General features: G+C 43.7%; 1 protein-coding gene across 6 annotated transcripts in view; it reads right to left on the reverse strand.

Moving 5' to 3' along the window:
- The window catches only part of LOC147629048 (tRNA/rRNA methyltransferase (SpoU) family protein), a 276,989-nt gene that overhangs the window by 21,702 nt on the left and 231,838 nt on the right, over positions 1 to 23,449 (reverse strand). For all 6 annotated transcript variants that reach the window (XR_015267878.1, XM_086812261.1, XM_086812260.1 and 3 more), the window contains 5 exons: positions 18,800 to 18,926; positions 18,544 to 18,705; positions 17,907 to 18,054; positions 17,682 to 17,782; positions 17,390 to 17,560 (listed from right to left, as the gene is read on the reverse strand). Coding sequence is in view for 5 of the 6 variants with exons in the window: in XM_086812261.1 (XP_086668387.1) it covers positions 17,390 to 17,560; positions 17,682 to 17,782; positions 17,907 to 18,054; positions 18,544 to 18,705; positions 18,800 to 18,926 (709 nt within the window). In the remaining variant the exon portion in view is untranslated. The remainder of the gene's footprint in view (positions 1 to 17,389; positions 17,561 to 17,681; positions 17,783 to 17,906; positions 18,055 to 18,543; positions 18,706 to 18,799; positions 18,927 to 23,449) is intronic.

The raw sequence follows: 23,449 nt of genomic DNA on the forward strand, positions 1-23,449 counted from the left end.
TGTGGGGCATGGTATAGACCCTCTGCATATGTGTGCCATGTCTGTGGGTCTGCAATAGGTGTCGGGGTCCGGGGCTCTCTGAAGTGCCGCCATGAGACAGGGCTATCTCTACTCATGAAGAAATGAAAGATCTCTAGCTCCTGCATCTCTGCGAAGGCCCGCCTTTTGCGGCGAGTAAGTCTCCTCATCTCTCTCCTCGACTCCTGCTCTGTGATGGCTCCCAAGGCTCTCTGTATGCGGAGTCGTGAGTATAGGGCTCTGCACTCGTCATCATACCATCTGTTCTGGGGCATAGTCCCAGGTCTCGCAGGCTCTCCTGAGTGTACACGATATGGGAAGCTCTGTAATGCAGCCGTGTGTAGGAGTGATGCGAGCTGGGCTGTAATGGTATCCATAGATGCCAGGGGATCCATGAGTAGGAGCCCATCCTCTACTCTGCCAGTGTATATGTCTGCCATGTCATGTGTGAAGTAGATGGTAGTGTGTGGCGTCGGTATGTGGGGGGCTGGTGATACTGGTGATCCGGCTAGTGAAAATGCCAAGTATGTATGATCTGCCCCAAGGACGAGGTGGAATGGAGAATGAGGTGACAAGCTGTGATGCCTCCAAAGACCCCATAATGAAGTCTACCACCGTGCCTCCGGTCCGTGTATGACCCCCATGTGGGAAGCATGTCAGTCCTCCTGATCCCGGCCACTGTAGCATCCCGTTATAAATAACGAGACGATGCCTGGTTCCCAACTCTAGTAAGTGGTCCCCATAATGTCCTCTGTCTGGTCCAGTGTCCTCTGATGCCCGACTAGCCCCTATCTCCTCTGGATCCACAGGGTGGAGGATCTCCATGTCATCATAGTCATACACCTCACACTGTCTGCTCTGTGTGTGGGCATTGAAGTCGCCCGTAAGAAATACTTCCCCTAGTGTAGAATAATGCATAATCTCCTCTGACAGACAAGTGTATGGCGAGGCTCCTATCTCCTCCTCCTGTGGCATGTCCTCTGTAATGACATAGGAGGATCCTGATGGAGAAAAGTAACATAGAGCTATGTATATAACCCTGTCCTGTGAGAGCTGTAAGCTGATCCACATGTATCTGGCCTCTGGATCCTGTGCTACCACTCTCAGTCTCCCCTGTAGCTCTCGTCTGAATAGGACTGCTACTCCCCCCAACCCTCTCGAGGTACCCTGGCGTGTGGTCCTCCTGTATGCTTACTCCCACTGGAATCCCTCTACTCGAGGTAGCCCTCTCTCTGGGCTCTGATGTGTCTCTGTCAGAAGTATGATGTCTCTCCCCTCCATAACATGCTCCAGTCGTCCAGGCTGCACCCATAGTGAACCATTACAGTTCCATACTGCTATGTGTATCTCTGTCAGTGGCCTGGTCTGTGAGAGAGAGAGAGAGAGAGAGAGAGTGTCTGCTAGCTTAGTGTCACCACCCGGTATTTTAGCCAAGCCCAGTTGCTAGGCCGCGACGGATTTGGCCTTGTGTACAAAGGGATTTTGTCGGAGGATGGAAACGAGGTTGCAGTTAGGTGCGAGGTCTGCGCAAGGGGAGAAGGAGTTGAGCTCCCAGTAAGATTTGACCCCTCACAGAATACAAACAACTTGCTTATACTTCTTAATTTTCCTATCAAACTGCTATGTGCGCATGCAGTACATTAACCCACCCACGTGCGTCATCAGGCGTGCACCATGTCTCGGGCTACGACGTGGCCAGAGTTGTGGTTAAGGTTGGCAGCGAGGTGAAGGATTTGAAGGAAGGGGACGAGGTTTCTGGGGACGTCTAAGAGCATGTAGTGATGAATGGGCCTAAGCGCTTTGGGTCCTTGAACCAATATACAATAGTGGAAGAGAAGCTCCTTGCTCTCAAACCCAAGAACCTCACCTTCGCTCAAGCAGCAAGCTTGCCTCTTGCGTTCATCACCGCGCAAGAAGCCTTCGAGACAGCCAAATTCCAGCCGGGAAGTGACAGAAGAACCATGGCCAAGGTGAGGCGAGAGCAGATGGTAAAAGTACAGCCAAGCTGAGGTAAAAGCAGACAGAGGAAACAAAGGAGATGGGGAAGGAGGAGTAGCATAGAGGGGGGCAGTTGCGGGTCAGTGTGCACGTAAGCGAAGGGAAAGGCGCATGAGGTTGCAATCAGGTGGAAAGTCTCCGCAAGGGAAGAGTTATTTGCAGATAGCTTTTTTTTAAAAACGTCGTGTGGTTTTTTATTAGCGTGAGCCACGTTTTTTAAGCTTCGTCCAACGCTTGAGTGTGAGCCACGTGGCCTCATGCCCTTGCTTGCTTTTGTGCAAGGGTGCTAGGCTACCCAAGGTAAACACAAGAAAACAGACGAAACATTTTGAAACAAAATGAAACACTCCCAACCAAAATGCCATTTTGTTTTTTCTTTTTTTAATCTTATTATTCTTCTTCTCTCCATCCCAATTTTATTAAAAAACCTGTAAAGTCGAAACAATGAGATCAACAAAATGTTTTTTGTGACTCAGTGTAACAATTCCCAAATTTGCCATTCTTGGTCATTTTCACCTAATTTCACACCCAACTGTTGAAATTAGTTACAAATATTCCACTAGCTCTTCAATTTCCCACTTTTCCCTAATTTATAAATCCCAATTTCATGCTTTCAACCTCAATGGTGGAAACACCGTTTTGCCCGATTTCGACTTCTTGGACAATGTCACCTAATTTCACTCCCAATTGTTGAAATTTCCTAGAAGTGTTCCGCTAGCGCTTCAATTTCTCATTTTATAAATCCCAATTTCATACTTCAGTCTCAATTGCACCTAATTTCACACCCACTTGTTGAAAATTTCCACATTTTTCTTTTGATTCGACACATGTCACTTCAAAACGTGTCCATTTCGTCCATAGAGATAAAACAATGAAACGTTTCTTGTGCCTATGGTGTGCTCTAGATGTGATTAGTGCTTAGAAAGTGAAAAATGCGATTATTTTTATTTACTCATCTTTCTTGCTCTTGGGTAGCCATTATCTTGTCTCCTTGCTAAGTGTCCACTGTTTTTGGTGTTGAATTTTGCATGTGCACTGCTTGTACTCGTAAATCTTGCTTAAAGTAGCTTCTCTTGCATGAGAGTTGGCACCAAACTTCACAATGGAGTGAATAAGTTGGTGAGATTTGAAGTACGAAAAGCAAGTGGAGATAAAGATACAGGGTTCAGTGATGAAAGTGTTTAAAGTATGCTATCTTGCTCATCGATTGACAGCATCGATTTGAAGTACGAAAAGCAAGTGGAGATAAAGATACAGGGTTCAGTGATGAAAGTGTTTAAAGTATGCTATCTTGCTCATCGATTGACAGCAGATAAAAGTTCACCCTTCCATTAAGCCTTTTTTTCCTTCTTGGATGTTCATCAGATTTTTAGATTCATTGTGGCTCATTAGAACTTGAGAAGAGAAAGAATGAGGTTGGAGAAGAGAACGAATGAGCTTGGAGAATGACATAGATAGGAATACAAAATGGAGTTCAGAGCATAGAGCGCAAGAGTGGATAAAACGTGTAGCACAAGAAGAGAAGAGAAAGGTTTTGGACTAAGATTAGCTTAATTTCATTGTTTATTTCTTCTATTTAATCTTCTATGAAGTTGAAACAACCCCTTACTCCCAAGTAGCTCCTACAAGACAAACTCACAAACAAAAACCAATGGGTATGGTGACTTAGCACCTCACCTCTCAACCATAGCTCCATCTAGAGCACCCCTAAGCTAGAGGCTAGACCAACACTGCGACCATGATCGTCACCCAAACCCTAGCGTCACAAACCACTGGAGCCCAATATCCACATGTGTGGTTTGTGCAAGGTAGATTGTCATGGGTTAGCCCTTTCCAACAGGCTCCCTCTTGATATGGACATGAAATTTGTGAGGGAGTGAAATGTGAAGGGTAAAGATTTAGGCTTTTTATGAAAACACTCCTCTTCCTACTCCGGAGGTCATCCCTATACTTCACGGAGGCTTATGTAAGCTTTGTATAGCCATCCTCTCCAGCTTTTATCCACTGGGGACTCTTGCTTTGGGATGCACTTGGTTGTTGATGTTGTTGAGTAGTCGAGGATTCAAGGTGGTAATATGCTTTCATATTCACGGATAGGACTTGCAAGTTCCTGGAGACGTTTTGACATTGATGCAAGAACTTGTTTAGTAATAGGAGGCCTTTCCTCCTCAGATACTGGGATCTCTTGAAGTACTTTTGAAAATTGAGGTTGAGTAGGCATTGAAGAACCTGTAGATGTCATTCTCATTGCTAGTGAGAACCATAAGGGGAATGAGAGGAATTTTAGTATGGTTATTCCACGATGTGTCTAGCCATCTTCCCCTCCCCCTTGCTTCCCTTTCCTTTTTGCTTTTCCCTTTTCCACCCTCCCTTCCTTTCCTTCGCCTCCTTACCTGCCTCCTTCCCTTGGTTCGGATTGCTCCTCATCCGGATTCAAGTCGGCCTTTTTCTTCGATTAGCATCATGGCTAATCATTCTCTCTCGGCCGCGGGCGAACCATTGTTTTTTCCGAAGCCGAGCTTGCGGTCCTCTACGCCAAAATAGAGAAAGACTCCAAAACGACCCTCATTGCCAGAATCTTTGGATCTCACCCGTCCCGTCTCTAGGCTCAGGATTGGGTCCTGGCGGCTCTGCCCTCCGACCTCGCTCTACACTTTCGAGATGTTAGGTTGCTTGGAAGAGGTTTCTTCTAAGTGGATTTTGATTCTGAGGACGCAGCCTCAGAGGTTTTGAAGGGCAGCCCTTTGCCATTGGGCCGGAGGAAGATATTCTTTCTTCCCTACTCCAGCTATTTTGACCCTGTTGAGGAAGACCGGAACCGTTTCCCGATTATTCTCAGATTCCCAGGTCTTCGTTGGGCCCTTGTGGCCCTTTGAAGCAACGTATGGAGATTGCAGGTAAACCCGATGAGTGACGGGTTTGTCACCAACAGGGTCACTTTGCTCGAGATTGCTCTTGGGCTTGGGGTCGCAGGAGGCCTCGCAAGCGTGCTTCCCAGGCGCCACCTCCCTTGGATCCTTCTCGTCCTACAGTCCACCAGGTGTGGCGAGCTGTCTCTCACGCCCGCCCCCTTGGTGCGATTGATGGGAAGACCTCCTCGGATCTTGTACCTCACATAGATGATGTTTCTGGGCAGAGGGATGTATCAGCTCATGCATCTTTGCAGGGAGATGATATATCAGATCAGGATGATTTTGTTGAGTCCTCTCTACTTGGAGGGGGCGATATGCAGGATGTTCAGCGCAGTGGGGATCATGTATTGCAGGATTTTCAGCATGATGCCATTGCCCTTGATGCCCCGCAGGGCGCACATGTTTCTCATACATATGCAGGTACTGTGCAGGGCCTTGGACAAGGGCATGTAAGTGGACTTTGCCACATGGACTATCCCGTCCTCCAACATTATGAGAGGCATCCTCAGGCTGCCCATCGTCTTCTTAGATCGGGGATCAAACCCTCTTCTCTTCCATGAGAATCGTCTCATGGAATGTTCAGGGCCTTGGAGGGCAATACAAGAGGTTGAGCCCACTTGCTTTCAGTAGGCAATTGGAAATAAGAAACGAGAAGATGCCATGGATGAGGAGATGGCAGCATTGGATGCAAATGCAACATGGGAGTTAGTGCCTTTGCCTAAGGAAAAGAAGGCAGTTGGATGTAAGTGGGTGTATAAAGTCAAGCACAATGCTGATAGGAACACAAATTGGATAGATCTCAGTGTGGCAAAACTGGTAAGATGCTTTTTGGCCACACCTTCTGGTCCTAGGGATTCTGTGAGGTACTTGCAAGATTCACAAGGTGAGGTTCAGATTGAGCCTGATAAGGTAAGGGGTATTGCTTCAGATTTTTATCGGTCTTTGTTGATTGCAGAGGTGATCTCTCCTCCAAGAGATGTGGCACGGCATAAAGTTTGGGAGTGCATGCCCAGGCTCATTACATATGCTATGTGTTCTTCCTTGGATGCCCTTTTCTCGAAGGATGAATTCCTTCATGCATTGCATGCTCTTTCCAGTGGTTCATGCTAGGGGATGATGGTCTTTCTCCCGCCGCCTTTATTCTTTTTTGGGATCATATTGGAGATGCTATCACTGTTGCCCTTCAGGAAATGTGGCTGTCGGGTATGATGCCGCCATACCTCATGGAGGGGCTGATTCATCTTATCCCCAAGAGTGGGGACAAGACTGACATCAAGCAATGGAGACCCATCACTCTCCTTGGATCTACATATAAGATCTTAGCTAAAGCCTTGAGTATAAGGTTCTAGCCGATTTTCCAAAGGACTATCCATGATACACACAATGGGTTCCTCCAAGGAAGGAGTATATTTGATAACGTCTTTACTTTCTGGGAAGCTGTCGAGTGGGCAAAGTCTAGTCAATAGCCTCTTGCCATTCTTTTGCTTGATTTTGAAAAAGCTTATGACAAAGTGGATTCGGATTTTTTGGAGGGCACTATGGCACAAATGGGGTTTTCCCAAAATCGGATCAGAGGGGTGTCCTGCCTATACACGGAGGCTCATAGCATTGTTTTAGCTTGTGGGGGGCACGGCGAGCGTTTTTAGATTTCCCGTTCGGTAAGGCAGGGCTGTCCTGACTCCCCTCGCCCCTTTATCGTACCTCATTGTAGCTGAGGCTATGAGCAGCTTTCTTCGGGCTGCCCCTGGTGTTGTGGGTCTCAGGCTGCCTTTATGCACAGAGCAAGAGTTTTTGGACTCTGATTTAGCAGATGATACAGCGTTGTTCCTTGAGGCTTCACATGCTTGTTTATGTGATTTCCGGACAGCCTTGGAGGCCTTTTGTTTGGCAGCAAGAGCTACTATCAATTGGCATAAATCAGTTGGTTTTTGGATCAGTGATTCTCCTCTTGTAGATTGGGGTACAGATGTTGGTTTTACTTGGATTGAGAAAGGATGCTCTGCCAGATACCTTGGTTGTAAGGTGGGTGTTGATATCTCCCCTGCACAACAGTTTGCTCTAGTGCTCTTAAGCATTAAAAGCAAACTTCATCACTGGCGTAGGAGGAAGCTCGACTTGGCCTCTAGAGCTTTGGTGGTTGACCAAGTTTTGCTAGCCACGGCTTGGTTTATTGCTTCATGCTAGATTTTCATAAGGACTGCATTGGCTAGCTTCGTCGCCTTATTCGGAACTTTCTTTGGTCAGGCTTGATGGAAATGCACACACCACGGCCAGAGTTGCTTGGGAAACCATTATCAGGCCTAAGAAGGAAGGGGGATTGAATATCATAGACCCTCACGTGCAATGTAAGGCTTTGCTCTGTAAGCTTGTTGTTAGGGGCTTTCTTCCAGGCACTGAGCCGTGGAAGGACTTTCTCATGCAGCAGATCACGAATTGTGTCCTTGTTCGCGGAGGCGATTGGACTCTCAGCTCATGCTTTATTTTTTCGGATGTAGTTTACTGCTCCCCTTCGTCCCCCTTGGTAAGGTCTCTCCTATGGGCCTGGGACTGCCTGAGGAGTTTTTTGGTACACATCCCCCCGCGTTCAACGGAGGAAGCTAACCGGCAGCCTATTATGTGGAATGATTTGATCTTAGATGTGCATGGTAGGCCTCTTGGGGCAGCTATGCATATTCTTTGGGCTGGTTCGGAGACCCTATGCCCCACAATGCTGGCTTGGAAGAGGCTTCAGAGCCTCACCGAGGTGCAGAGATTGGATTTCACGTAGCATTTGAGAGGCTCTAGCCGAAGGATTGCACAGATTGATGTAGCCATTCCCAACCACTGGATTACTGGATCTTTTTTGGAAGGTCGTCATCATTCTTGGTTTGGGGTTTTTTCTGGGACAGGTGTTCCTTTTTAGGTTATGGGTCTCTCCTTGCCTAGGAAGGATGATGTACCAGTCTTTTTTTTTGTACACGATAGATGGCAGCTGGAGAGATGTGATGTGCAGGACCTTATCGAGGGCCCCTAGATTCGTCCAGTTAGAGTTGTTGGCAGGTTAGGGAAGCACACCTTTGTTGACCCCCTCCCCCCCCCCAATAGGGATGAGCACAAAGAGTGTTAGCCTTTGGTTATATGGTGGCTGCCCTATCAGACATTTGCATTGGGACCCTGGTGAGTGGGAGTGGAAGGATGCTTGTAACCCTTTGAAAAGCATGCCTTTTTTCAGTTATACGGTGTGGACTGCCAGACATCTTATCTTGGGACACATTCAGACTCTTTGACTCCATTGGGAGTCTTACAGCATTTCGATTGACATTCAGAGGGTATTTTGGCGGAGATTGTGGCATTCTTATAGGAAGCCACAGATTTTCTCCTATCTGGATTTCCCTTCATGGTGGTCTGGGCACCAATCAGTGGAGGTCTGTTACTGGTGCTTGCCCAGCATGCCCTAGATGTGTAGGAGTTTTGGAGTTAGTTTACCATTGTTTATGGGAATGCAAAGAAGCACAGAGGGTTTGGTCTGCGATTGCACACCTCTTCGGTAGGATTAAGAGGGATGCTATCATCTCTTTTGGTTCTATCATTGGTTGAAACAGTCTGGGTCTCAGCTGAGATTCGAGGGGACTGACAAGAGCTTGGCCATTATGGTTAGGAAAGGAGTTGCTCGGCAGTGTTGTCTTCAAGATTTGCCACTTTCACACTTTGTCCCTCCGGCACAGAGGTTAGATAGTTCTGGGGAGATTATTGCTAGCAACTCAGCTTGGAATATTTGGAAGGCTAGATGCACTGAGGCCATTGAGGGTACTCCCGTTCTTGTTTCTCAGTGTCTTTGCAGGATTTGGAGTGATATTATTCACACCATTATGGCTACCTGGGCCAGAATCCAGGGATCTTTGAGGACTGCAGAGAGGAAGCGCGGCTAGTTTATGAGAGAGTGGAATATTGGTATCTTTTTCACATCCTCTCATTTGGGACCCTATTGGCAGCACAGGGTTCCTCATTGGTTGAGATCTCCACCTTGCTTGGTGTGAAATCTCCATTTTTCATACTTAATAGAAGTCTCCTTTCTGGAAAAAAAAAAAATCATCCAACTGAAACAAGTTCATTCAAATCAAGATTTTCCCAACCTCTCTTTCAATATGCTAACATGAAACACCCAATGAATCCTCACGCTTTGGGGTGAATCTTATTTATAGGCTACTACATTGATTACCTTAAATTTTTTTAAAATGTCCATTAAACTAAGGAGAAAATCTGTTGATTCTGCCAATTTTCATAACCACAGATTCTTTCCAGATTCTGCGATGTCATATTTGACCGAACTTGGATTCTTCAAAGTGAATCTTAGCTCAATCCTGATCTATGCCAAGGCTCATCTTTCCACAACATCCAATTCCATAAAATAGTCAACTACACCTTGAAGCTCACCAACCAATGGTCTAAGAAACTCATGTTTTAAAATGACTATCCATATTTAGTCTACGGTTGGAAAGTAACCTCTCCAATCCAATAGCATTCTAAAGAGCACATATATTATAGTGCTGTGATCCTCTAAAGTTATGTCCGACTCAATGTTCCACTTCATGAGGACGAGGCCCAACACATGTTCAAATGCCCAACATATAGTAAAATACGTGAGAGATTTCACTGCCTCTTCTGGGAGGGGTTCCGGTGGGTCACACAATATGAGGGCCACAGATGTCTCAGGATGTACCTAATAGAGCTTAGACGACAAAGAGATGGATTATTGAGAGACACGTTGAAAGATAAAGCGAACCCATATAAGACATTGCCCAGAGATCCATCACTGATTTCTTCATGGCAAGAGCATCCACACCAGCCGCAAAGCACTGGATCTCCACCACACAGAGAAAAGTCCATGAGATTCTCCGACGACATGACATGCCCTCAGCCACCCACACCAGCCGCAAAGCACTGGATCTCCACCACACAGAGAAAAGTCCATGAGATTCTCCGACGACATGACATGCCCTCACCATAGCCACATCACGAGGCTTATAGAATCATGTTTCAGTTTTCTGTTTTCATGGCAGTGTATATCCATGGTATCATTGTACCATTCATGGTCTCATAAGCTCTTTGGGTCTTTTGTAGCAACTGAATACTTACACCAAAGGACATCTCTAGTAATCACCAACAAAACTAGTTGGCAATGCTAAACGAACTCGACAAGTTATTTACGTTAGCTGAGCAAGATATAAAACGTTTCCAAGTTCTTCGTGGAAACAAAACTCACTTAAGAGACATCACAGAAAAAATATCATCAAACCATATTGTACACCTAGTTATGGGTTCCACAATATCCCTAGAGATTCTTTTCCACTTCAAATCATGAATCACTAATGGGTACAAGCTGAAATGTCTCGCATTCCTATCCTAAGTTCATGTGTGTCAGCCAACAGGTGCCTAGTAGTGTGGAATCTTGACTCAGAAAAAGGGGAGGTCTTGAGTAGTTCACATCCCCACTAGCCCTACACTGCGGCCACAATTGTACCACCTTTGGGTGGGAGATTGTGGCACCACGTTGTTACTACAGAAGGATCTACTCATGAAAAAAAAAGTTCATGGGTTTTCGTGATACATTAGAGAAAACCTTCCTCCCCATGCCTATTATTAGGTTTGCATACACAACCAACATGGAAATATATTTCAAAAAGGCAAACTGATCTTTCTCTTGTCTATCAAAACTAAGTAAATGTTGGAAATAAGTGCACACTAGGTGTACTATTTCTCTAGTCTAGTTTCAGTTGAGTCTTTGTGTCTTGAGTCAAGTGCCATGTGGCACCTCTACATTTATCCCATAAGTGAGTCTACTCAATCTTGTACTTCTCACCTATAAATTGTAGGTGTCACATCAATAATCAATCAATCTTGTGTCTTGTCTACACTCATCTCAAGGTAACTCTTTGTCTTTCATTTTTGTTCTTGTTTCATTTCTAGTCTGCTCTAGCTTTCATATTTTCTACATGGTATCAATCTTGTACTTCTCACCTATCATATTTTCTACATGGTATCAATCTTGTACTTCTCACCTATAAATTGTAGGTGTGACATCAATAATCAATCAATCTTGTGTCTTGTCTACACTCATCTCAAGGTAACTCTTTGTCTTTCATTTTTGTTCTTGTTTCATTTCTAGTCTGCTCTAGCTTTCATATTTTCTACATGGTATCAGAGCCATGGTTTTAGGGTTTCCCTGTTTTTCCTATGAGCTTTCGCCATTCTCTCCAAGCTGTCCCACTCAGTTCAGCGCAGCCCATGTGTTGCCCGCCATATCTTCAGGCCGCCGCCTAGCTGCATCTGTTGCCCTACGTAGACCTGCACATGCTATCCAGCGTTGAGCTACACTTGTTGTGTAGCGTTGACTTGCATTTGTTGTCCAACGTCGCCTCTTATAGCTGCACGCCCTCGCCAGATTCACAGCATTGGGACATAACTTCACCTGCTGCTGTAGCAACCCACCTGCAGCTCTACTGTTCTCTCTCTTAGAACTGCTACAGCCCACTGTACTGTTGCTGCTTTGGCTGCCTTCTTCATCAACTCAAGGGTGCGCATCATCTAGAAGCAGCTGCAGATCGACTTTCCTCCTGTTAACGAGCTATTTGTTGCATTCAGTTCTGCCATTGTTTCCTCTTGAAGAGTCTACAAGGTACTGTGCATTGTATCCTTCAGTTTGCTGGTCAGTCCTTTTCTTATCCTCATATCTGCAAACTGCTAGTTCCTCATGCTTCGATGGGCTGTCACATGCTATGGCCTTGACAAGTGGTGAGAGAGCCGGCTTCTAAAAACAGTTTGGATCTCTTCTTTCATTCATTTCTGCAATCTTGTAAGGGAATAGACACTGCCCTTGCATTTTAGCAAGAGGTAAGACCTTCCCACATGGCCTCTTCTACTCATTCTCTCATGTCTGTCGACAAATTCAATGGGTCCAACTTTCATACTTGGCAAATCAAAATCAAGTGCCATCTTATGAAAGAAAGTCTTTGGGACGTTGTTCACCATGCTGCTCCCGAAGATTCCGACATCGAGCAAGTTATCACTTATGCTCCCACTGCCAAGAATGACAAAGCCTATGCTATCATCTTGCTCGGTCTTGGAGATGATTACATTCATCACATCTCCGACATACAGTCTGCCTCTCGAGCATGGATCACTTTGGATACCCTTTTTGGACCCCGCTCTAAAAACTCTAAGATTGCACTTATGATCTCATTCTTTGATCTATATATGCAGGAGGGAGCTACTATAGCCTCTCATGTCAATTATTTTCGCAGTCTTATGGTTCAGCTTGCATCAGTGAAGTCCCCCATCTCCAAAGATATTGCTATTGCTGTGCTTCTCAAAAGCCTACCTGACACCTATGCTACTCTTGTCACTACCTTTAAGCATTACAATAATCCGACTCTTGAAGGTATCATCAATGCTCTCCAAGAAGAGGAAAGAACAAAACAACAAAAGGTAACTGACACTGCATTTTTAGCAAAGAAAGGAGGTTCTACGGTAAGAAAGCCTTGCACCCATTGTGGAAAAACTAATCATATGGAGAAGGACTGCTTCAAGGCTCATCCATGCACCATTTGTGGACGTGATAATCACCGGGAGAAGGACTGCTACTCTAAAACCTCTACATCAGCCCCTGCATCTACCTCAGCCCATGTTGCTGCAGCATCTACATCAGCAGATCTTGCTGTTCATTCCTCACATGATGAGGAGTGGGCTTTCTGATTACTTCACCTTTCTTGTCTACCACTTTGACCACCGATGATGTAGGTGAAGGGGTTCTAGTGTCTTACTCATTATGTTTTTTGACCTCTCTCTTGTCCCTACCCAAGAGGCTGAGATTGCCCTTGAGGAGGGGATGTCTTCAAGGTCCATCTATTTGTCTACAGTCAGTTCTATAGTCAGTCTTCTGTCTATCTAGTCTTGTCTATCTGTCTATTTGTCTATCAATTTGACTGTGTCTTGTCTATGATCCACTCTTGTCCCTACCCTTGTGGACCCATATGAGGATATCCCTTGAGGAGGGGTGTCTCAGGATCTTTTGTCTCTCATATCTTGTCTCTCAGTCTATCAGTCTTTATGTCTGTCTTCTAGTCTTGTCCATCTTGTCTTCTAGCTTGTCTCTCAATCCTTGTCTAGTCTCTCTGTCTTGGTCTTATCTTTTGTCATGTCATAGTCTTGTCTTTTTGTCTTCCTCCTAGTGTCCACTTAAGGAGGGTGTTGGAAATAAGTGCACACTAGGTGTACTATTTCTCTAGTCTAGTTTCAGTTGAGTCTTTGTGTCTTGAGTCTAGTGCCATGTGGCACCTCTACATTTATCCCATAAGTGAGCCTACTCAATCTTGTACTTCTCACCTATAAATTGTAGGTGTCACATTAATAATCAATCAATCTTGTGTCTTGTCTACACTCATCTCAAGGTAACTCTTTGTCTTTCATTTTTGTTCTTGTTTCATTTCTAGTCTGCTCTAGCTTTCATATTTTCTACAGTAAATTGGCCGAATTGGGGTTGTCCCTTGGACTGTATCAAGGTGGTTAGGTACGGTACTCTCAAAATGTGTTTTGTATAAGTACAGAAAGTACACCTCAAGATTGGGAAATTTTTAAAAAAGAAACAAAATTACGCCATTGGGCAAATTGGACCACTGGAGAATTTAGAAAAATTTGAGGAAAATTGGACTAATTCGAAAAAAATGGAGACATTGAGGATTTCCTTAAAATTTAGGAGAAATTGAATAAAAACTTTTTGCGAGATTGGAAGAAATTAAGACAAATAAGAAATTTGGGTGGAATTGGCAAATTGGACATGTAGAAAGAAATACTATTATCACATCTACAAAAGACCAAAAGAGTCTATGAGACCAGAAAGTAGTACATGCTATCTATCTATAAGGTGAAAGTCATGAATATGGTAAGAAAAATATTCATGACAGTCTAAAAACAGGTATGTATTGTAACTTGTAAGATACAATGAAAGAAGTATTTGCTATCATGTGGTGTCCTTTTTTGCAACAACTAGATACATAGAGCCAAATCCACCTCGTGTTGGTGTTGCTGTGTGTCACTCAAGTATGTCTTTAACATGAAGCTGATGAGAAGAGGGTCTAAGATTTTCGGGCAGGAGCGTATGGCTCTCATATAGGAACTATGTCCTCTCTTTGAGGACTTCATGTGTGCGCATGGCCAACATGCCTCGAGCTCTGGGTGTACATAACCAATGAGATGATAAAGTTCCTTTTCCAAGATCTAATTGTTCCCTCTGATGTTGTCTAGATTGACAATCACTCTTGAGTGCTAAAAAGTATGTAAAGACATCTATGGGGGAATTCGGTGGCCTCTCTCTTCCTCTCTCACATGGTTGTGCACGAAGACAAATATACATTTATTCCATATTGCTTGTGTAGAATATTGCATGATTACATTGATGAAGATAAAGGTGGTTGGTGGTTGGTGGTTATCACCCTGCACATGAACACACAACATCTACACCTTCTCACATCACCCACACTCATGCACACTTGCACCTCTTCATATCACTTGACTTCACACCCATTACATCAATAAGACCTTAGTCTTTCACCCTTACATTTCAATAAATCCAAGCTTCGCAAAGTTGAACATTACACACACTTCATCATATTTTGATTTTCTACACCCCCCCCTTAATGAAAACTTTGCTATATGTGCCTACACCCCCATGTAGGAGTGGCCTACACCAGGTTTGTGCTCTTTGTGGACACTAGTACACTTTCTAGTTTGTGTCACACATCTAACTTGGTACCATTCTTGCCCTAGTGGATATAACACAAGTTCCATCCTTTGAGGATGCTCTTCTCCTTTAGAGAAGTCTTCACCTCTTCCTTTTTAGAAGAGTCTTCACTTCAACACCTCGTTAGAGAAGATGAATCCCGAGGAGATTTCTCCTCTCCTTGTTGCACCTTTTGGTGCCTCAATCTCTCTTTGACTTTGCCTTGGACTTTGTTCCACTTTTGAGGAACACTTCAATCTTGCTATCAAATTCTTTAAGATTGAAATTGACACTTTTGACTCTCCGTCTTGGTTTGTGACTTGGCAGTAGGCCTTGATTGTTGATAACATTGCTTTGATGACATGCTTCTATCAATGTTGATGATGATCGCATCCACAAACTTTGCATCACACATGGAAAATATCTATTTTCCTTTGATTCAGGCATGACCATGTGAACAAGCTCTTGCATAAAGGTTAATTTAACCTTGAAAACAAAGGTTTTTATTTTAATTTTAGTAAACCTTTTTCTTCCTTCATTTTTCCACACATTTGAGCATGGCAGATTATCTGTATCGCTTCAAATCTGCTTCTTAGTTTCTTTCCTGCAGGTCATGGTTGGCTACGCTTGAGAGGCTGCCGGCTACACTGCTTGACGACCAATAGCTGTGTTGCTTGCACTCCCGTTGTGTTGGATTGCTGCCAGCACGCAATGGCCGTCTATTGCTCCAGGGGCTCCTGCATTGCCCCTCACTTGCAGGGCTTTGTTGGACGTGCAACAGCATTTATCTATCCAAAAATGGAATAGAGCCTTGTCCAGCCTCATGAGAGCTCTTAAAAGAGCTAACTTAATGGATCTGATTATTTGCCATCCCAAAGATGACGAAATCCAAAGCCTTGCAATCAGCATTGGTCAAACATCTATTTATTAGATCAAGGTCCCTCCCACTTAGCTTTTTTTCACTACCATTCACAATACCCCAAAAGGTCCCGATCACTCTTAATGCCATATGCATTTTAATGCACCAAGTATGATACCTGGTGCCATCCAACACATCACCTTTCTCAAAGTAGAAATGCATGAAGGAATCCTTAGCATAGTGGTAGTATTGAGGTTTAGTTTGTCTTTTATGTTTTCCTTGATTACCTTCTTAGGCTTCATATTGGTGGATTCATATGAGGATGACATTTTGATTTTACTAAGTGCTTCCCAAAATGACATATAAATGCACCACAAAATAATGTAAAAAGCCTTCCACCAAAACAGGAGCAGAAATAGGCCCGCGGAGGTTCAAATTCTCTCCAAGATGTTCACCAAATGCAGATCTGTCAGGTTCTGACGAATTGCCTCGAGCTGCGCCAATTGCTAGTCCCTTCCATTTTGCTGATTTGACTCAAATTGGACCTTAAATGAGCTCATCAATGAGCTTTGCTCTCTGTTTTTGTAGAAGATTGCTTGTGTACTTGACCTCAACCTTGTTTACTGTGCCTCTGTACTTGATTCTGATTTGAAGAGCCCTGAGACGGGCTTTCCTCTCAATCTAGAGAGCCCCTCTGATAGTGCTCAAAAAGCAGTGCTTAAACTGCCCATCACACAGGTTATTCTCTTTCAAGCCAAATAGCTTAGAGATTGATACTCTGTCACTTCTGAATTGAAGCCTCCACCATCGATGGGTTCTGCTGCTCACATAGAAAGGGTAAGGGAGCTTTCATCTTGGTTTGCCTCATGAATCCCATGCATTGAGATTTTCTGTGACTTGCACTGATATTAATGCAAGGAGCCTCTCAAAAACTGAATCTTCGAAACACAAAAGGCTTCTCCAAGAATTCAATCACTAAGGAAATCCTCACCTCTCTCTTGCTGATAATGGAGATCACCTTTTGATTTCTCAAGGCTTCACATTCAATGCAAACCTACTTCTCTTTGAATTTCTCAAAAAACAGATAATTCAATGAATTCCACTAAGAGTGATGTGACAATTTTCACTCACAAAAGGATGCAACATGTAGGCTAGAGATGACTGCTTCACTATGCCCTATGAAGCTCCAAGCTACCCACACACATAGAGTTAATCATCCATACAATCATTCATGCCTCCCACATACAAATGAAGGCCTACGAAAGATGCTCTGTTACCAAATGCTAGATTAAAAATCCCCACAAAGATTGTATGAAGCTTGCTAGTTCAATCATGTGACTCATGAACTAGAAGCTTGCCTAGAGGTAGTACTCAAGCTAATGTAGAATTAGTACTGATCTCTATGATCAAAATCATAAAGGAAAACCTAAATGATGATCATTAATACTAAACCACATGTAGAATGAGCACAAACAAGTTTCACAAAGAAACACAAAGTATATTAACAACCAAGCAAGGTATTACACATAGCATGCTGACACTCACATAGTGTGTGTGTGCAAAGGTATTTATAGACTCATTGAAGCCAGCCTTCTTGCCCCAAATCTCTCTGTCTACTCTACATTCTCTCCACCTGCCTAGATGTTATGGGAGAGGCTTACATAACTGATGATGCATGGGTGGATTATTCTCCTACACCTTTCGAACTCAGGCTAATATTAGTACCCTGAATATGTGAACAATAAAACAACCCTAACAAGTAATTTATGTTAACCACTCTTGCAATGTAGTGAAAGGCCAAAGCAGCATCCATAAAAAACAAGACTATTAACCACACTGCTCACTCACCAGTGAGTTTAGCAGTTTCATAAGCAGCTTTCTGCCACAATTTGCAGCACATGCCACAGCTTGCCTTGTCTCTGGTTCCACAGAAAGCCAAGGTTTCTCAACTATCTCTGCAAGCTTGTGAACCAGGACAGCCACCGTAACACGAACATAAAGCTCTGAGTTCCTAAACTCCTGCAACAGGTCAGGAACAGACCAACGTTATCAAAAGTTACACTAAAATGTTCAGTACATTAGAGTTCATCCAAGCATTTCAAGTTGATGGAAACATACATTTTTCTTCAGCAAAACCTACCTCTACAAGTTCTGGATCTGAGCTTTGCATCAATGTGAAGTATTCTCTAGCAGCCACTGGATTTTCTGATATTTGCCCATCTAACTCCTCATCTATGCTCTCTGCACCTCACAGTTGAGGCTAAGAATTCATGCTAACATTACTAGCAGGAATGTCAGCACAAACAAACACTCAAGAGAGCGGAATAGACCAAAGCTACTACTGCAGCGTTTCTAGATGACATACCTCCACCATGAAGAGAGAGCAGTTTCAGCTCCTCAATATAATATTCAGTGATCGCAGGATATTCTAGCCACAGTCCTGCCACATGCATAGCTGTGAGCCTCATTGTACGAGGACTTCGAGAGCCTTGATCAAATAATCTGCAAAGAAGCTGAAGAAAAAAGTAACAGTTGACCTTGAGACTCCAAAAGCAATACATACTTTATAGTTTTTCATAGTGACGTAAACTCCTTGTGTGTTTCCTTCCATGGGTGCACCTCACCCTTCCACTGAAGCCTGGGAAACTAGGGACTGTGAAGCAACTCTCCCATTCTCGAGGGTGTGGGATAGATTCCCCCTTTACAATGCTCTACTTTCTTACAATTGCTCACCATAAGCAGGTCCAACAAGAGCCAATAAGGTGATAGCCCAAGTGGTGAAGGTGTTTGCCTAGGACCAGGAGGTCCTGGGTTCAAAATCCCACAAGGTACTTCCTTGGTGACATCGCCTATGGGCAGATAACAAGGGTCTACAGGTGGAAAAAAAGGGTGTAACTATGGGAGGATCTTGGGCCTAAGGCTAGTCTGGGGAAAAAAAAAGCATGTCCTACAAGAACATCACTTCTCACCTACTATCATGTCAGAAAAAAGGAAACGCTTACCCATTTGAGAGGTCCAGCATCTCCATTATTGTAATGCATTGACAACTCTCCAAAGACGTTGGGGTGAATAATTGCGGATAAGAATGCAGCAATAGATGCAACTCTCCGCTTGTTTGAATCAGCAATTGCTGCCCAGGCTGCTCTAACCAGTGACCACACCACCTATCAGGGAACTAGTCAGCTATCACTCATCTCCATCATTCATCATATGCAAACGTCATAAGACTACAAATCACACAATTACTTCTTTCTGTACCTCCACTCCTTTATTTTGTTCACAGCTAGGGTTGGTTGCATATATCCGCTGCAGAATATTCCAGTGCATCAGCCATCTCACACATCTAAGAAGTGGCAATACATTATCCTCACCTGCATTCTCCAAACTTCAGAAACAAAACTGTTGTTATTGGACTACCTCAAGAGGTGATATGTTCTGTTAAAAACAACTATATTTGGGTACAACATCACACCCATAGAAAAGATATGCCAATGAAAGAAAGAAGAGGAATGCTAAGAGGAGTTAAGGAGTTAACACAGGATGTTCCATCGACCTCTTTGCTAATGGTAAGGTTATTTGTTGCTGAACCTTAAATACATCCAATGAAATATAGTGAAAGTTCTATGTCATCCTCCCCAAGGCTACAAGGCTCATGTCTCCAGGAATGGTTAAGAAGGAAATACTCCAAGCTATACAACTAAGCAAGACACAACTAATGCGTTGTAACACACTCCCACACATATACACGTCTTCCTTATGGGATTCAGGAGGTCTTTTTTATTTTGATGCTTGACTTGAATATGTGTTCCATAGCTTATAGAAATGTCTATGCTTATCCATGGAGTTCCATAGCTTATAGAAATGTCTATGCTTATCATGCTTTCTCAAAAAAGTGGTAAGAAACTCTCCAAAAGGTTGATTATTTCCATTTCTCATGTAAGATAATGCATTGTTCTTAACAATTTGAGAGGTTGCACTCAAGAATGCATATAAAGGTCTTTTGGGAGTTCAACCCCCTCCACCAAGCCACCCCCCCCCCCCCCCCCCCCCCCCCCCCCAAAAAAAAAAAGAAAGAAAGAAAAAGTGAACAAACAAACAAACAGATGAAACATTTAGGAAATGCCTAGGATTTGTAGGAAACATTTTGGAAACGTGTTTGTAACCATGCACACAACAACTCGGTTGACTGCTCCTCAGCCACTCAAGTCCCCCAAAATTCTCCTCACCCAAAAAGCTGAACATGAAGCATAGTATGCTGCCTTTTACTTGGCCTTTTTAGAAGAAAGGGCCACTTTGCGTTGTTTCCTACTAATCCAAGAGGTAATTTCAGACCCAAGTGAAAAACAATAACTAGAAACTGTTTTCCTGATATCACAATCTCTTGCCCAATCTGAATCACATTATACCATCAAGGTCCTACCCGAGGTATAGTGACATCGTACTCAAGTGTACTGAGGATGTATTGTAACATCCACATCCCTACCTTCCAATGGTTCTCCCAAGGTGATTCAAGAACCTGCCACTTATTACAAAGGTGATGTCGGGCTGTGTATTGTACAAGAAGATCAAACTCCCTCCTGACTTCTTGTACTCCTTCATTTCCACAAGTGAAGAAGTGTCTTCTACAGACAACTTTGCAGCAAGCTCCATAGGGGTGCCAACTGACTTTCGGCCATACCAAATGCCTTTAGAATTTTTACTGGATACGTATGCTAAGAAATGATGATGTAATCCAGCTCCTCCTATACCTCAATCCCCAAACAAAAATACATCAGCCCAAGATCTGTCATTTTAAACTCTAACCTCAACATCTCCTTCGTTTGCTTCTTCTCCTGGTTCTCCGTCAAAATTAGGCTGTCAACACGAAGGACTATGATCATGTAACCTATCCACACAAAAATGCATCAGCCCAAGATCTGTCATTTCAAACTCTAAACTCAACATCTCCTTTGTTTGCTTCTTCTCATGGTTCTGCATCAAAATTAGGTTGTCCACACAAAGGACTATGATCATGTACTTCCCTGTTGAGAGAAAATGTACGAATTTGCATCCGATGGACTTTGAAGAAAACCAACACTCACAAAATATGTGTCAATCTGCTCAAAACAAGCTTGAGAGGCCTATTTCAGCGCGTATAATGCCTTCCGGAGCATACATAGCTCCCCTTATGAACTGTGCATCACAAATCCTAGGGGTTGCTCCATATACACCTCCTCCTTGAGATGTCCATTCAAAAAGACGGACTTCACATTCATAAACATTACTAGCCACTTCTCATGAGAAACCAAAGCCGGTACCGTGCAAATGGTGGTCAATCTAGATGTAGGCAGGGTTGTTAGAGGCGTTAGAGGCGTTTGGTACGAGGCGGGTATGGTACGTGCCTCGAAAGACTCGTATTTTTTAGAGACGTTAGAGGCGTGTTAGAGACGTGAGAGAGAGAGAGAGAGAGAGAGAGAGAGAGAGAGAGAGAGAGAGAGAGAGAGAGATATTAACGTCTACGAGAGGCCAAAGTCGGCCTATGAGAAATGAAATCATATATTAATGTCTTCAAAAGGCCAAAATGACCTATGAGACCAAAAAGGTTACAACAATTGGTGGAGAGAGAGAGAGAGAGAGAGAGAGAGAGAGAAAGAGAGAGAGAGAGAGAGGGTATCACCTGGGTGTGTATGAGAGGGGGAGAGAGTAAGTGTGTGAGAGTGAGAGAGTGTGTGTGAGAGGGGATGCCTTAAGTCTTAAGGAAGGGAGAAAGAAAGAAAGAAAGAAAGATTTTATTAACGTCTTCCAAAAGACCGAACTCGGCCTATGAGACAAATCGGAGTACCTGTATGGGGTATCTCTCTCTTGAGAGAGTGTGTATGAGAGAGGGAGAGACTCGAGAGAAATGAAATGAAATGAAATGTTATATTAACGTCTTCAAAAGGCCATAATGACCTATGAGACCAAAAGTTACATCATGGTGGATTTGATACAATGTCTGGATAAAAAAAAACCCAGAAAATGAAAAATAAAGATGATACTACTGGCACCTAGAAAATGAAACTGTGAGAGAGTGTGTGAGTCTTGAGAGCTTAGAGGCGTCCTTATAGCCTCCGTCTAGAGACTCAAATGGACGAAAATGGGTAGAAACCGGCAAAACCAGAAATGATCCAAAAAAAGAAATCAACTATGCCCAGACGCCTCGAATGCCTCGGAAGACTTGTACGCCTCAAAAGCCTCTAACCGTTAGAGGCGCGCCTCGTAACAACTATGGATGTGGCAATGAATGTCTTCTAAAAGTCAAGTCCCTTGACCTCTAGAAAGCCCTTCGCCACGAGTCGTGCCTTGTACTTTTCTAATGTACCAAAAGATATGTACTTGGCCTCCAAATGCACTTGGTATCAATTACCTTGCATCTCTCTGACGATCCCAAGATACCAAATGTAGTTTCTCATAATGGAGTCATACTTTGTTTGCATGGTCCCCCTCCAGCTTGTGCTTCCTTCAAACTTGTTGGCTCATGCACCATCATTATCTCAACCATCAAGGCCATATTGACGATGTGTGCCTGTGTCCTCTTCTGCTCCTCTAATCTCTCATTGGTGGATGCCATCACAAGAGCCGGGGAGATTTCCTGTCAAAGAGCTACTTCATCCACTTTGCATATGGATGTTTCCTGGTAACTTTTGAGTGCTTCAATGCCTAGAGATTTGTACTAAAGGGAAGTTTGGGATCTCTCCATTGAAGGGAGATTTGAACTCAAGTCTAAAGCACAGAGATTTGGACTTTGATGGAAGATTTAGACTTGAGTTCAAGTCTCCCTTCAATGCATAGATGGTTCTTCTCTTGTTCCTTGGCCATCCTCTTGAAGCACTTGTCTTCAGTATGGACCAGCTTTCGACAACAGGTGCACTTCATTGCCTTGCCTTTGAACTTGCTTCTTTGTTGTAAGAAGAAGCCTTTCTCCGTGTCGAGGATCACTCTATTTTGGTCCTGTAACCTCATGTCTTCGTCAAGGACTATTGTCATAAGTCATCTCTCTAGACACTCTAGTCTAGAGAGCACTTTAACCTGTCTATGTCTTGGAGACTAGAGAAGAGGACAACCTTCTTGTCGTCTTCATTAATGTTGGCAATGAGAGCACCAAGTTGTAATAAAGAACTAATAGTGCTCGAGTGTTCTTGAAGTGAGTGATTCTCCATTTTTAATGTATAATCTTATTGCTAGATGGATTTTCCAACTTGTCCCATACCTCCCCTGCAGTTTCGTTGAAGTTCATGTGATGTATCAAATTATCTGCAAGACCCAAGGGCCAGGCCAACATGGGAAAGTGATTTGCCATTGCAATCCACCCATGCTTTGACTTCTGGAGAGGTGGCAGCTCCCTCGGGCTTCTCATCTGTCCTTTTTACTATGTTCCACAAACCATCTCTCATGTGTGTAAGCCTCACTTTGGTTTGCCATGTTGGAGAATTTCTTCAAAGATTTTCTCTAAGGTGATGACTGATCTAGGCAAATCCATGATGAGTGAACTTGTGATGTACCTACAAATGTAGGTAAGAGAACTGCTAAGAACTGGAGCAGAGAGAACTTGGTTGATTGCAATAGAGGTGAGAAGGGCACGGAAGAGTAGGTAGGTAGTAGAGGCACGTTGGATCAACAAACAGAGGGGAAGTTAGTAAGATATGGTGCAGCTGGTGCGAATCTCGGCATTAGGCGGGAAGTTGCAGAAGGCAAGAAGGCAAGGCCAAACAAGCAACCAACAAAAGACGTTGGGAGAAGACAGTGGATGTGAACAGTCAGATGCTGAGGTGTGGGAGGTTGTCGAGGGTCAAAAGTGCCGAGCGGAGGTTCATAACGGATCACACCCATCAAACAGGGTTGTTTCTTGTACCAGTACGAACCTATTTCTACCGTACGGTTCGTACGATA

This window comes from Cibotium barometz, chromosome 18 (assembly GCF_041138505.1).
Source record: "Cibotium barometz isolate CiBa-2024 chromosome 18, ASM4113850v1, whole genome shotgun sequence".
NCBI classification, from domain to species: Eukaryota; Viridiplantae; Streptophyta; class Polypodiopsida; order Cyatheales; family Cibotiaceae; genus Cibotium; species Cibotium barometz.